The following is a 13,082-nucleotide window of genomic DNA, read 5'->3' on the forward strand; positions in this document are numbered from 1 at the left end:
ACAGCTCTGGAAAAAAAATAAGAGACTTCAGTTTCAAGTTCATATTCATAAAGTTTTAAGAGTCAGAAATCAATATTTGGTGGAATAATCCTCCACCAGTCTTACACACTGCTTTTGGATAACTTTATGCTGCTTTACTCCTGGTGTAAAAATTCAAGCAGTTCAGTTTGGTGGTTTGATGGTTTGTGATCATCCATCTTCCTCTTGATTACATTCCAGAGGTTTTTAATTAGCTAAAATCAAAGAAACTCATCTGATATTTCTTTTAGAGCTTTATGGTAGAGAAATAATATAGAAATCATTTAACTCACATAGCCAGATTAAATAAATGTTAGTTAAACCCCTTAAAATGCCTTGTGAAATAAGTAAAATAAGTTATTTACACTCTGTAAATTTGAGGTTTTGAAATCTTCTACAGGACACTTGGAGAAGCTGTCTGTTTTCTTTCTACTCCACTTAATAATAATAATACAATAAAGACGTAAAAACTAGACAAACATAACGAAACTAAAGGTTTGGAGGAGATTAACTGTTTTATTTGTATTGAGGAAAACATTGATTTTAAATTGAAGTTCAGGAAAGAGCCAATTTTATGATTTTATTCATTCATTTTTTGACATTTGCACATTTACTTAAATATATTTTTAATATTTTCGATTACAATTACAATTACGCTTTTCGGTAACGTTCCTTATCAAGCATGAAAGCTTTTTTAATGTAATGCTTGAATAGAAATCCTTAAGATTTATCAATAAAAACGAAAAATACTTGGGTGCAGAATCCCACCAATGTGTGAAGAACAATATTTACAAGAAGAAGAATAAAATTAAATATAATATAATATAATATACACAATACACTCAATAAAAATACACATAATAACTTACACTATAGACAAATATATTGCACGGAAATATGTTAAGTAAGACAGACTGAATAAGTAAGTTTAAGGGGTTAAATTAATATTTGCAGAGTTTGGTACATCTAAAATCTTTAGTATTTTTAGTAAATACTTGGACAAAAGTACAAACTTTCCTAATTATTTTTTTTTTTTAGTTTCAGGTTTGTGTAGCCGAAACTGCTGGTGGACTTATAAATATATATATATATATATATATATATATAGGGGCATTTCGGGGTTAAACTAATATATACACATACCTTTTTAATTTCAAGTCAAACAAACTCTTCAAACATATTCATGCTTTTATAGACTGAAATCAAAACCCTGTAAATCAACAATCTAAACAAACATTACAGAGCATCCATCCAGCTGTAATAACTCCTATATAATATCTCACTCATAACTGCAGTATTGTTCCCCTCCATCAGCATCAGCATCAGCGGCAGATGAGTCAACATCCTGAGATAAAGCCGAGCTGTGTTGCGCTGGCATTGTCCTGCTGGATACGGGTGGATGAAGAGGTAATGAGGTAATTAGAGATGTATTATAAAATACTAATGATCCAATAAGACAAACATGAGAACCTGAGACACAGCGCAGTCACGTGTACGCTGGAACATCAGCCTTTAGCTGTGAGTCTCTGTTACTTTATTAATCAGACTCTCAGTAAGCAGACGGGGAGAGGTGCTGTTTAAATGCAGAGAGTCCAGCTTTACTAACATCATCCATGTGATTCGGGTTTCAGAAAAGGTACGTTTACTATCCTTACTCTCAAAAATAACTTTATACCAGAAGAAAATATCATTTTTAAGCTTAATAAATGAAAATTTAACAAGATTTATATAGTTTATGTTAGTCCACTAGTCATTAATGCGAATATAATATAAACTGTAAACAGAAATAAGTGAGTTTATGATAATAGCATTTCATTTTACCGAATTAAAAACCTCTGGAATATAATCAAGAGGAAGATGGATGATCACAAACCATCAAACCACCAAACTGAACTGCTTGAATTTTTGCACCAGGAGTAAAGCAGCATAAAGTTATCCAAAAGCAGTGTGTAAGACTGGTGGAGGAGAACATGATGCCAAGATGCATGAAAAAAAAAACTGTGATTAAAAACCAACCAGGATTATTCCTCCAAATATTGATTATTACTGAGCAATATTTTTTATTTGTAATTTGGGAGAAATGTTGTCTGTAGTTTATAGAATAAAACAACAATGTTCATTTTACTCAAACATAAACCTATACTGAAACTGAAATGGTCTCTTAATTTTTTTCCAGAGCTTTATACCCTTTACTCTTTTATACTTAATCACATATCTATAGATAAAAAACATGTATGTTTTAACTCAATTATAATAAATTATATCTTCATTGTGTTAAATTAAAAATGCTAATTTAATCAATTAACCTTTATTTAAACTCTAAATGCAGTGAAAATAAAATAACTATGTAAAAGAAAAAATAAATGTACAATAATAGAAAAATAAGTATATGGCAAATAAAAACAAGATCAGCATCTAAATTCACATCATTATAAATGTATGTTGCTCACAACTGTGTTTTTTTAGTACTGCGCATAAATTACTACACTACCAAAACCCAGAAAACCCATATATATATATATTTTAAACATTTGCAGGTTTATTTTTATTTTCTTGATAATTTTTGGATAATTTATGTCTGTAAGTATGTTTTATCTCTATTATTTTTTGGCACTGTACCAACACTATTACTTAAACACAGTTTTATTGTACAGTTTCCAATTCTATGTTTTACAAATCTGTAATAATCTGAAATATATTTGTTTTAACAAACATTTAATATATTTCTTGTTTGTAGTTTAGACTATGGCATCTACTAAGCAGATTTTGAAGATTTTGCTCGTCCTTTCCTACCTTTTAGGTAAGTAATCATGTTTACTTGTTTAATGCTAATATATATATATATATATATATATATATATATATATATATATATATATATATATATAATGTACATAATTACACAGTATTTAGTGAATCCAAACAACATGGAAACATGTGCACAAAGAGAAACTGTACAGAACTGTGTATAACTAATTTATTGAGACATTAATAGATAGATAAAGTGTTAATAAACTGTATAGTAATACTGCATTACTAATGTTGATCTGTGGGGCAGCCATCTTGGATTCTAAACTCTGGGTTGGTGAGGCTCTGCTGATTTTCCCAGTAGAAAATCTGAATTGTTGGAATATTCTAACTTAAATGCAGCAATGATGTCCAAATAATTGTAATATTTGATTTACTCTGTGGGCATCAGAAAGATAATATCAATGTGGGGAGATTGGGGAGAAATTAGGCAATCAGTTTCTGCACATTTATTAAATTTAAAATTCTATTTTATTGAATTAACCTTAATTTAAGCTCTAAATGCATTGAGGGTGACTCTAAACTATCAGCCAAAAAAACAAAAAACAATAATAGACGAGAAATAAGTAAAAATATATAACTGTGTAAAAGAAAAAATATGTAAATGAATTAAATATTAATAATAATTGAACATGGGAAACAAATATACTTGTAATACAATGTACAATACTAGAAAAAGTAAATGACAAACAAAAACAAACTATCCAAGTTCTCATTTACTGTAAAATGTATGTTTTTCACAACTGTGCTAAAATTTGTGTTTGCTTAAGGATTATTATTCAGAACTATTACACTATTCAGAACTTTAACATTCATGTATGAATTTAACAAAATGCAGCAATAATGTTCAGATTTCTGGGATATATTGTATATTTACTCTGTGGGCATCAGAAAGATTATATCAATATGAGGAGAATCCCATAAGTCTCTGGAGAGGTGGGATGTCTGTTATTAAGATTATTCAATGAATGATGGAATAAAATATGGTATTAATATCAGTTATATTGTTTTAAACACAGTGTTGGTGGGATCCCAAAGCTCAGCTTGTGTTTCACGTCGATGTCTGGCTAATGAATTCATTAAAAAGGATCTGTACAGTCCTCCACAGCCTCCAGGGTGCGCTATCACTGTGAACCTCACCTCCATCCAGTACCAGACCCTCTCTGTCGTAAGTTATTTTCAATATAACTTGTATTTTAAAGCAACTGTATATATATATATATATTTATTTGCAAGGCAAAGCTAAGCATGTATAGATATAAATTTATTTATCTATAGATATATTAAATATTAATGGATCTCAAAGTTTAGTTGTATGTTTCATTACATAAAACAGAATAAATATCACCAATACTGTAGCCAGTTATGCTAGTCTGTATTTAGCCTGGTAAATGTATTTAAAAATATGTTGCAAACCTCAGTATTTTGTATAAACTGGCAAAAAACACAATTTTAGCATCTTCAAAACTAGTATTAATTAAAGTGAATTTCTTATCAAAGAACATAAATGCATTTATGCTATTTATTATCAATATACTGTATAATATATATCAAGTTGCATAAAATGGCCTTTATATAAAATTGTTTATCATGCAGAAGATTAACAAAACAGTTCCAAAATATCAAATAATTATGATTATACCACAATAAATTTTGGTATTTAAGATTAAAAAAATGTAGATGCTTTAGGAAGCATGAGCAGAATTGTATAACTGAGGCTTAAAGAAAAAAAAAGTGAGAAAAATTGTGAATCAGAATTAAAAAAAAAAGACAAAAATTAGGGAACATTTTTAATTAGTAAACATTTACAGAGTTCATAGGATCCTATGTAATGCTAACTGTTGTGGTATATCTGTGCATTACACTCATCCACTTTGTATTGATTGTTTTGTAATTAGTTTAAATTGGAACCAAATTATTGCTAATAAACATATAATAAACATAAAATACACTACTATAAACAAAGTGCTAAAATTGGAGGGAGTTTAATCTTATCAGAAAATCAATAGAGCAGCAGAGCTAGCTTATATATAACTAATATACTGTATATAAGATTAGCTATAGCATTGAAAGAACGAGCCCTGTAATGATGCACTACAAAAGAAAGAGGTCGAGTGTAAACCTTGCCTACAGAGCACATTAATTAGGGAAAATAAAAAAAACAATACATCCTGAAAATAATGTTTCTGTTCTTTTCTTTATCTTTTTTTACAAGGATACTAAAACTTTGCGTTTCTCAAGTCGCTTAAAAATCACTATGGTAAGTCCACCAGTAGATTATTTATATTTACAGAATACAGCAGTACATTATTCCATTACCTTTATACAGTATATACAGATAATTCATAATTAACATACACAGTACTCCACCACTAATATATAATATTTATATGATAAATTGTCATTGATTCTGTTAAACAGCAATGGAAAGATCCAGACCTGGCATGGACAGAGTCACAGTACAGGTTTAAAGATCTCATAATGCCGTCCAGTAAAATGTGGACGCCTCATCTGACTGTGGACAATGCGTGAGTTAACTCATACAGTGGCATCATTACTCTTTTCTCTGATTGGTCTTTCTATGTTTAGAAACAATGTGGGTCTGTTTAATTTTAGCGATCTATAGGCGAACCGTCAAGTGTGCATCGTTCAGCTTAATTTAGGATTAGTCAGTGTGTCTTTGCTATCATAACGACAGGAAAAGTACACAAGCCTTACATGGCTCGAAATGCGCAAAATGCATGTACTAATTATCTTAATCAATCATGGTCGTAACATGAAATAATAAACCAATCAGCGTGTCTCTTGATCATCATTCCCTCTAAGAGTAAATCATGTGAGCTCTGATTTTGGCGGATTGCTATTTTAACAGGGCAGTTACCTGGACGTGTCCAATGCTTCATTTGCACCAGCAGCTCATTTATGGGAACAGCAATGTTATTTTATTTACTATTCTGTTTATTGTTGATTGGTGCATTTAGGTTTCTGCCTGTGTGAAAACAAACCAAACGAGTGGAAAAACACATAAAGTAAATAAAGTTATCAACCGATTTAGACCAAAAAAACTATAGCTAAAGGTGTGAAAACACCCTAAATTTTGCAATCACAGGTCTGTTAGTTAAATCTATTGGCTTTGCACAATTTGTGCAAAAGTTTGGACACCCATTTGTTAGCTGGCTTTAGTGTTTTGTACATCCATGAAGGAGATTTTCAGAAATCAGCGCTGCAATTATGTTTGCAGGATTTGCACACTCTAGTCTTTTGATACTGAATTCAGTGATTTTAGCCAGAATTCGACCTAATTGATACTAATCAAGTATCAGATTGCCACTCCCCTATCTTACACTATAGGCATTATAATCATGATCACAACATACATATAGTGATCCCTGGGGCTTTCAAAGCTTTCATACTTTTTCCATCATTCATCTTTCAACTTAAAGTTTCCTATAACTCAGTGTTTAATCTATCTATTTCTCTCTCTGTAGAGTTTACACAGATGTAAAGCCAGTTTCTAAGGATATACTGGTGAAAAACGATGGCACTGTGTCGTATTCTGTTATTATGTATATCACAGTGATGTGTGGGATCAACCTCTTCACCTACCCGTTTGTTTCTGAATCATGCCCTGTGGCCCTCAACGGATGGAATCAATCCTGTAAGAAATGGATTTTATTTTATTTAAAATAATAATCCCCTCTACTTATTCATAATACATTCGTAAAACTAAGTAATTTGTAACCTGGTACATTTCCTAGTCAGAAATCTTCATTCACTGTAATTTACCAGGACTAACCACTGTGTTTGAAGATGGTCATTGTTTTTATTACACTTACCATTGGTAGGAACAAAAACTTAAAAAAAAAAAATTAATAAGGAGACCAACCACTAGTTGAAATATGACTGGGAGTTCTCCTGAAGCTCAAATATGCCTTTTAACAAAAAGAGCCAATCAGCTTGCTTCTTAAGGGGGTCATTGTGCTGAAGAGGAAGCTTCACCCCTGTATAGTGTGGAGATCTGGGCAATCGCAGTAGCCAGAAAGAACTGAAAAAACATATTTTTGGTGCATTATGGATCCAAACAATACAATCTATTCATGACGTTTTTATCAGATTTTATTAGTGATGTAAAATGTTAATAATATGTTGATGAAAATGTTTTTTTTATTTCAAAAGAATTGGCATTTTTATTATTGTGTTTTTTATGTGATTTTTTAAAAATATATAGTTTAAAAACCCAATACTGATTAGCATTTTAAGAGGCCCAAATTCTGTCCCAAATCCTTTGCACAAATTAGTTTTCAATATAATAAAGGTGATAATAACCATGTTTTTGAGATGTTATCGTCAGGTAGACGGTACAAAACTATTAAAACATGAACAAATCGTCTCCAAAAACAAATTTTATCCCACTGGAGTACAAGCGCTAAACAGCAAGACATAGGGCTCTATATCACATCAAGTGCAATATTTAATAGTTAAATGTGGCAGTGTGCAATCTGTCACTATTTCCCACTAAATATATATATATATATATACGTATATATATATATAAAATCCTACTCAAACTCATTGGCATTGGCTCATTTTTTGTGAAAAACATATATCAAAACACATTTTCGATAAACACACACTGTACACCCCCCCCCCCCCCCCCCTACACATTTATATTACATACAGTATGTTTGGCCAAGGGCTAATAAACATTGCTTCATTTGTAAATTTGAAACTAAACAAATTTTCTACTCATATCTTGAGTTTAATTCATTTTCTATCACATTTTATTAAAAAAATAATAAAAAAAGAGTAGCACTTTTTAAAAGAAATGTAACATAAGAAAGGTAAAGGGCAAATATTAACCATGTAAGCTGTTTATATTGCTTGTAGTTTAGGTGAAGCGAGCATGTGTAAAGCATTTTAATGTAAAATTGCTTAATTTTGCTGAATTAAATACAAGTAACAAAGTAAACGAGGAACAAAAATATGAACACCACACAAGGGTTAAGTCCAACGCTTCATTGTGGAATAGGTCAATACGCAATCTGGCACTATTTTGCATCTTCTTTATGTAAATATTTTATATTCTATTTTCCACATTTTTTAATTCTATTTTTAGATTCTTTGTGATTAATTTGAGTTAAATCATAGTTTTTTTTATTGTATTGTTTGTGTACCTTAATTGTGTTATACTTGGTATAATGACGAATAAAGACTTTCAATACTATTCTAGATATTCTATTCTATGTACTATATCTAATGAACTTCATTCAGCTTTGCTGACATTAACATGCTTTTCTGGGTTCAGCTTGTGGTCTGACTCTGCTGTACGGGCGGATACTTATAGTGGGAGGAGATCGAGGAGAATGGAAAACGTTATCGGTGAATCTTCACGGGAAAGGCCGGAACTACTTAAATGTAAATAATCTGGTTAATTTTAATGACAAATACAATTACAATCAATGCATTTGTGTTAACTGTGTTTACATTTACTCTTTAATAATCCTGTTCCTGTTCTACATGTAAACGCACTGTACAGTCGTATGAAAAAGTCTTCTCTGCCTTTCTGATATTTTTCTTGGCCTGCCACTTCTGGGCTTAACAAGAACTGTCCCTGTGCTCTTCCATTTCCTTACTATGTTCCTCACAGTGGAAACTGACAGGTTAAATCTCTGAGACAACTTTTTGTATCCTTCCCCTGAACAACTATGTTGAACAATCTTTGTTTTTAGATCATTTGAAAGTTGTTTTGATGAGCCCATGATGCCACTCTTCAGAGGAGATTCAAATAGGAGAACAACTTGCAATTGGCCACCTTAAATACCTTTTCTCATGATTGGATACACCTGGCTATGAAGTTCAAAGCTCAATGAGGTTACCAAACCAATTTTGTGCTTCAGTAAGTCAGTAAAAAGTAGTTAGGAGTATTCAAATCAATAAAATGATAAGGGTGCCCATACTTTTGCACCGGTCAAATTTTGGTTTAATGCATATTGCACATTTTCTGTTACTACAATAAACATCATTTCAATCCTGAAATACTACTGCGTCCATCAGTTATTAGATATATCAAACTGAAAGGGCTGTTACAAACACCCAAATATTTACAACTAAAAATGATTCAGATTAATAGGGGTGCCCAAACTTTTTCATATGACTGTATTTCTGACTAAACCTGTTTTTCTGCAGTTATTTGATTATTGAGTGCATGTAAATGCCTTGATTTCCTGCAGATATGTAAACCTGTAGATCTGATTATTGACAGAATTTACCTGAACCTCTCCACAGGTGTTTCTGTCTTTAAACCCGTTTAACGCCGTGGTGGCGCTGGTTCTGCCCGCGGCGCTGATCATGATCGTGGACCTGGTGAGCTTCGCTCTGCCGCTGGATGGAGGAGAACGAAACTCCTTTAAGATAAAGCTGGTGTTCAGCTTCACCATGTTCCTCATGATGCTCTGCAAACAGGTGCCCGTCTCCGGACGCTGCAGCCCTCTCATCTGTAAGTGCAATTTTATACAGAATAAAGAATTTATTCATAAAATACTAAATCATTTTTCTATATGATTAATACAGCAGTGTCCTGATTTGCGATTTTGGGGCACTCTTAAAAAAATAAAAACTGTAGATTTTGATAAAAGAATAAATTAATGGAATAAAGTGGCATTACAACCAGAAAAGTCTCATTATTGTGGTCACAGAATTTGCTAAATGATATAGTGATAAAGTTTATAATATTTTAATTTTAACTGTAACTTTTTTTCTCAAAATATTATGACTCTATTCTTGAAACATTACAACTATTTTCGTGAAATATTATGACTTTATTCTCAAAATATATTATGACTTTATTCTTGAAATATTATGACTTTATTCTCCAAATGTTATGACTATTCTCAATTTTTTTTTAAATCTTGAAATTTTGACATTTTTTCTCAAAATATTTTTATTTTAACCTCAAAATATTGTAACCTTATTAACAAAATATTATGATTTTATTCTTGAAATATTATGGCTTCATTCCTGATATATTACAACTTTATTCACAAAATATTTTTATTTAAATCTCAAAATATTGTATTTTATGTTTAAATATTATGACTTTATTCAGAAAATATTTTAATTTTAATTTTAAATATTACTTTATTCTTGAAAAATTACGAATTTATTCTTGAAATATTACAACTTTATTCACAAAATATTTTTATTTAAATCTCAAAATATTGTATTTTATGTTTAAATATTATGACTTTATTCAGAAAATATTTTAATTTTAATTTTAAATATTACTTTATTCTTGAAAAATTACGAATTTATTCTTGAAATATTACAACTTTATTCACAAAATATTTTTATTTTAATCTTGAAATATTATGACTTTATTCACAAAATGTTACGACTTTATTGCTCCTCAGATAAAATTCAACTGAGTTGTACAATATAAAATGATGAATGTGATTAGATGTGATTAGTTTAGATTAATTAATCACAGAGAATGTGATTAATTCAATCATTTATTTAGTTGCCTCACAGCACTAATGTCATCACTTTTTTTCTGATTTGAGGTTTCAAATTGTCTAACCAATCTAATGCTCATAAAGTTACAATATATTACTAATATATTTTATCTGTTTGTGTAAGATTTTCACTACTGCTTCTGCCTGATTGTGCTGGTGGTGAGTGTGCTGATATCTATGATACTGACCCGGCTGTGTAAAACCGGCACCGCCTATCCCAGCTGTCCGAACCTATCCAAGATCCGAAGACTGCGTGAATTATTCAGCTTTAAAGCTCGACGGAATGAGAAGAGTCCTGAGAAAATGGGTAATTTTTTTCATATTTTTATACATTTGGCTGTTTATTTTGGACATGGTCACAATCAGTATTTACTCACCCATTTAAATCACTAAACTCAGGTGTTCCTGAATCTCCTCCGTATCCACAGGTGTATAATAAAAACAGCAGCTAGGCATGCTGGGACTGCTTTTACAAACATTAGTGAAAGTGTCTCAGGTCATTGTCATGCAGGAAGACCCAGCCACGACTCATATTTAATGCTCTTACTGCGGAGAAGGAAGCTGTTGGACAAAATATTGCGATACATGACCCTATCCATCCTCCTTATAATACGGTACAGTCCTACACTATATTAACTATATATGTTCCTGAATATTTTCTAGTTGTATAATAAAAGCAGCAGCTAGTCATGCAGACTGCTTCTACAAACATTAGTAAAAGAATGGGTCTCTCTTCAATGGGTAAAACTGTTGAAATACAGTTAAAAGGAAGCTCTTTTTAGTTTAGATCCTGTTGGTTCCTCTATTCTGGATATAAGATGAGATTGAGCTGGTTGGGTATGGAGGTTCTGCAGGTTCTGATATGGATCCTGCCCAAAGATGTTGTTACAGCTGGACCTGTAGATCCTGTAGCTTTTTACTCGTACGTTGAAGCTGCAGCGTCATCAGTTGAGCGGATTAGTTTCTCAGGGGGTTTTTATCCTCTGTGATTTTATTCCCGTCCAGAACGATCATGTAGGTGTTTTTCTCAGACGTCCTCTGAGAAAATTACAGGCTGAATTATCTACTGTTTTTCTCTGAACTCCGTGCTCCTCCAGTAATTTTAGTCCTGTCCGGACGCACATCTCTGAGTTTCGTCTCCTCGCCTTTAATAAAATAGATATTTGTCCACTGCCGGCCACCGTAATTACAGTTTGGGCGCGCCACGGTTTCCATGGAGATCCATATTAAAAACACAACAACAGTGGAAATGGAGGAGCTACTGAACGCTGTGATGATGTCACGTGACCGAGATAGCCTAAAAAACTCACTGGTCCTCCTGTTTTTTTCAATTGCAGTCTGGATGCAGGAGTTTTATCACTGAGATAGATAGAAGTGTAAAATATTTTTTACAGGCGTTCCCTTGAGAAAATAATCCCGTCCAGATAGGGCTAAACTTGATTCACTGGCCCAATCCTATTTCGATTAGCACTATATTACTATAGTTTAATGTGTAGTTTCAATGTTTTATGGCTGAATTCTTCATAATAAGCATAAAAAAGATTGCTAGTAGTTTGTCTCAGTAGCTAGCTGGCTAGCTAACTTTACTGTTCCACCTTATATGGTGCAACAGACGAAAAGGTAAAATAAAACAAAACCTAATCAAAGCTAATTTCATCTCCCCCTCACATAGGAATTAAGGAATGAATAATAATATATAATTTCTGCATCATCTTTCACTTTTTTGAAGACATACAATAAAAATAAAGCACAAAGTTAACTAGTTAACCAGCAGCTAGCGCTCCTAAAGACGTATCGGGTGCTTGAGGGTTGTCCCAATTTTAAGGGAATTGGGATTGGGCCTTTGAGTTCGTAATAGAGGCATTTCCAGCAGTCAATGATCTCTCACCATGAGGTACACTACCCAAATGTATCATCTGAGAGTCTTTCTATACAGCACTGGGAGAAGGTCAACGTAGAACTCGCTTAGAATGAAGAATACAGGAGATTTAATACATTTTCTAAAGAAAAATCTATTTTGTATAAAATATGTGATTCTGTTCATCATCTTTCAGCAGGTATTGATCTCACTGATGGATTAAAAACATCTGAAAAGCTGGCAGCAAAGCCGGCCGCCATCCAGAGCGCCTGCAGGTTTGTGGAGAACATGGATAAAGACGTGCGGGAGAAAGAGACGAGGCTGCGCTACGCTAAATCCTGGGACAGAATCTGTTTCTTTACTTATCTGAGCCTGGACATTATTTACGGTATTGCTATAACCGTTTTCAGCACAATAGACTTTTGTACAATTAATAACGTACAGTTTTAAGATGATAATAATAAGAAGGTGCTTCATTTTATTTTAGCATTTTGCTTCATCATTTTTTGCATTTGCCAAACAAGAGCTGTTCATAATCTGAAATCATGCTGCAGGTTAAGCGTGAAATTTTACATATTTTACGTATCAAAGGCCAATGTAAAGTACACACAAGCAACTGAAATGTTAAATGTCTATTGTCTGTATTTTTTTATTATATTTTATTGTTAAACTAGTTTTTAAATGTTTTTTTTTTTGGCTTTTACTGTGTTTTTCCACATCTATTAATTTTTCTTATGTATTTTCCCCTTTATCCCTGTTTATGTAAAGCATTTTAAATTTGCCACTGTGTCAGAAAGGTGCTATACAAATAAACACGCCTTGCCTTAAAACCCCTGGGCACATAAAACAGCATGAATCTGAGTAATAAATGCATAATAATGATTATA

The 13,082-nt window shown here is 32.1% G+C and overlaps 1 protein-coding gene across 1 annotated transcript; it reads left to right on the plus strand.

Moving 5' to 3' along the window:
- Window positions 1-2,753: 2,753 nt before the first annotated feature.
- LOC111192968 (5-hydroxytryptamine receptor 3A-like) lies at window positions 2,754-13,005 on the plus strand. Its single transcript, XM_022671427.2, has 9 exons — window positions 2,754-2,818; window positions 3,846-3,994; window positions 5,042-5,086; window positions 5,248-5,354; window positions 6,315-6,484; window positions 8,132-8,241; window positions 9,112-9,322; window positions 10,462-10,644; window positions 12,392-13,005. Exons 1-9 carry the CDS (start codon window positions 2,764-2,766, stop codon window positions 12,643-12,645), a joined length of 1,284 nt encoding a protein of 427 aa, XP_022527148.2. The 5' UTR covers window positions 2,754-2,763; the 3' UTR covers window positions 12,646-13,005.
- The last annotated feature ends 77 nt before the right edge of the window (window positions 13,006-13,082 follow it).

This window comes from Astyanax mexicanus, chromosome 19 (assembly GCF_023375975.1).
Source record: "Astyanax mexicanus isolate ESR-SI-001 chromosome 19, AstMex3_surface, whole genome shotgun sequence".
Classification (NCBI taxonomy): Eukaryota; Metazoa; Chordata; class Actinopteri; order Characiformes; family Acestrorhamphidae; genus Astyanax; species Astyanax mexicanus.

What these genes read in the sequence shown, in the direction of transcription:
- LOC111192968 (XM_022671427.2), top strand. Translation starts at nt 2,764, where the DNA reads ATGGCATCTACTAAGCAGATTTTGAAGATTTTGCTCGTCCTTTCCTAC. An exon ending in AAGGCCGGAACTACTTAAAT is followed by an intron (nt 8,242 to 9,111) that starts GTAAATAATCTG and finishes ACCTCTCCACAG; the next exon opens with GTGTTTCTGTCTTTAAACCC. An exon ending in GAAGAGTCCTGAGAAAATGG is followed by an intron (nt 10,645 to 12,391) that starts GTAATTTTTTTC and finishes ATCATCTTTCAG; the next exon opens with CAGGTATTGATCTCACTGAT.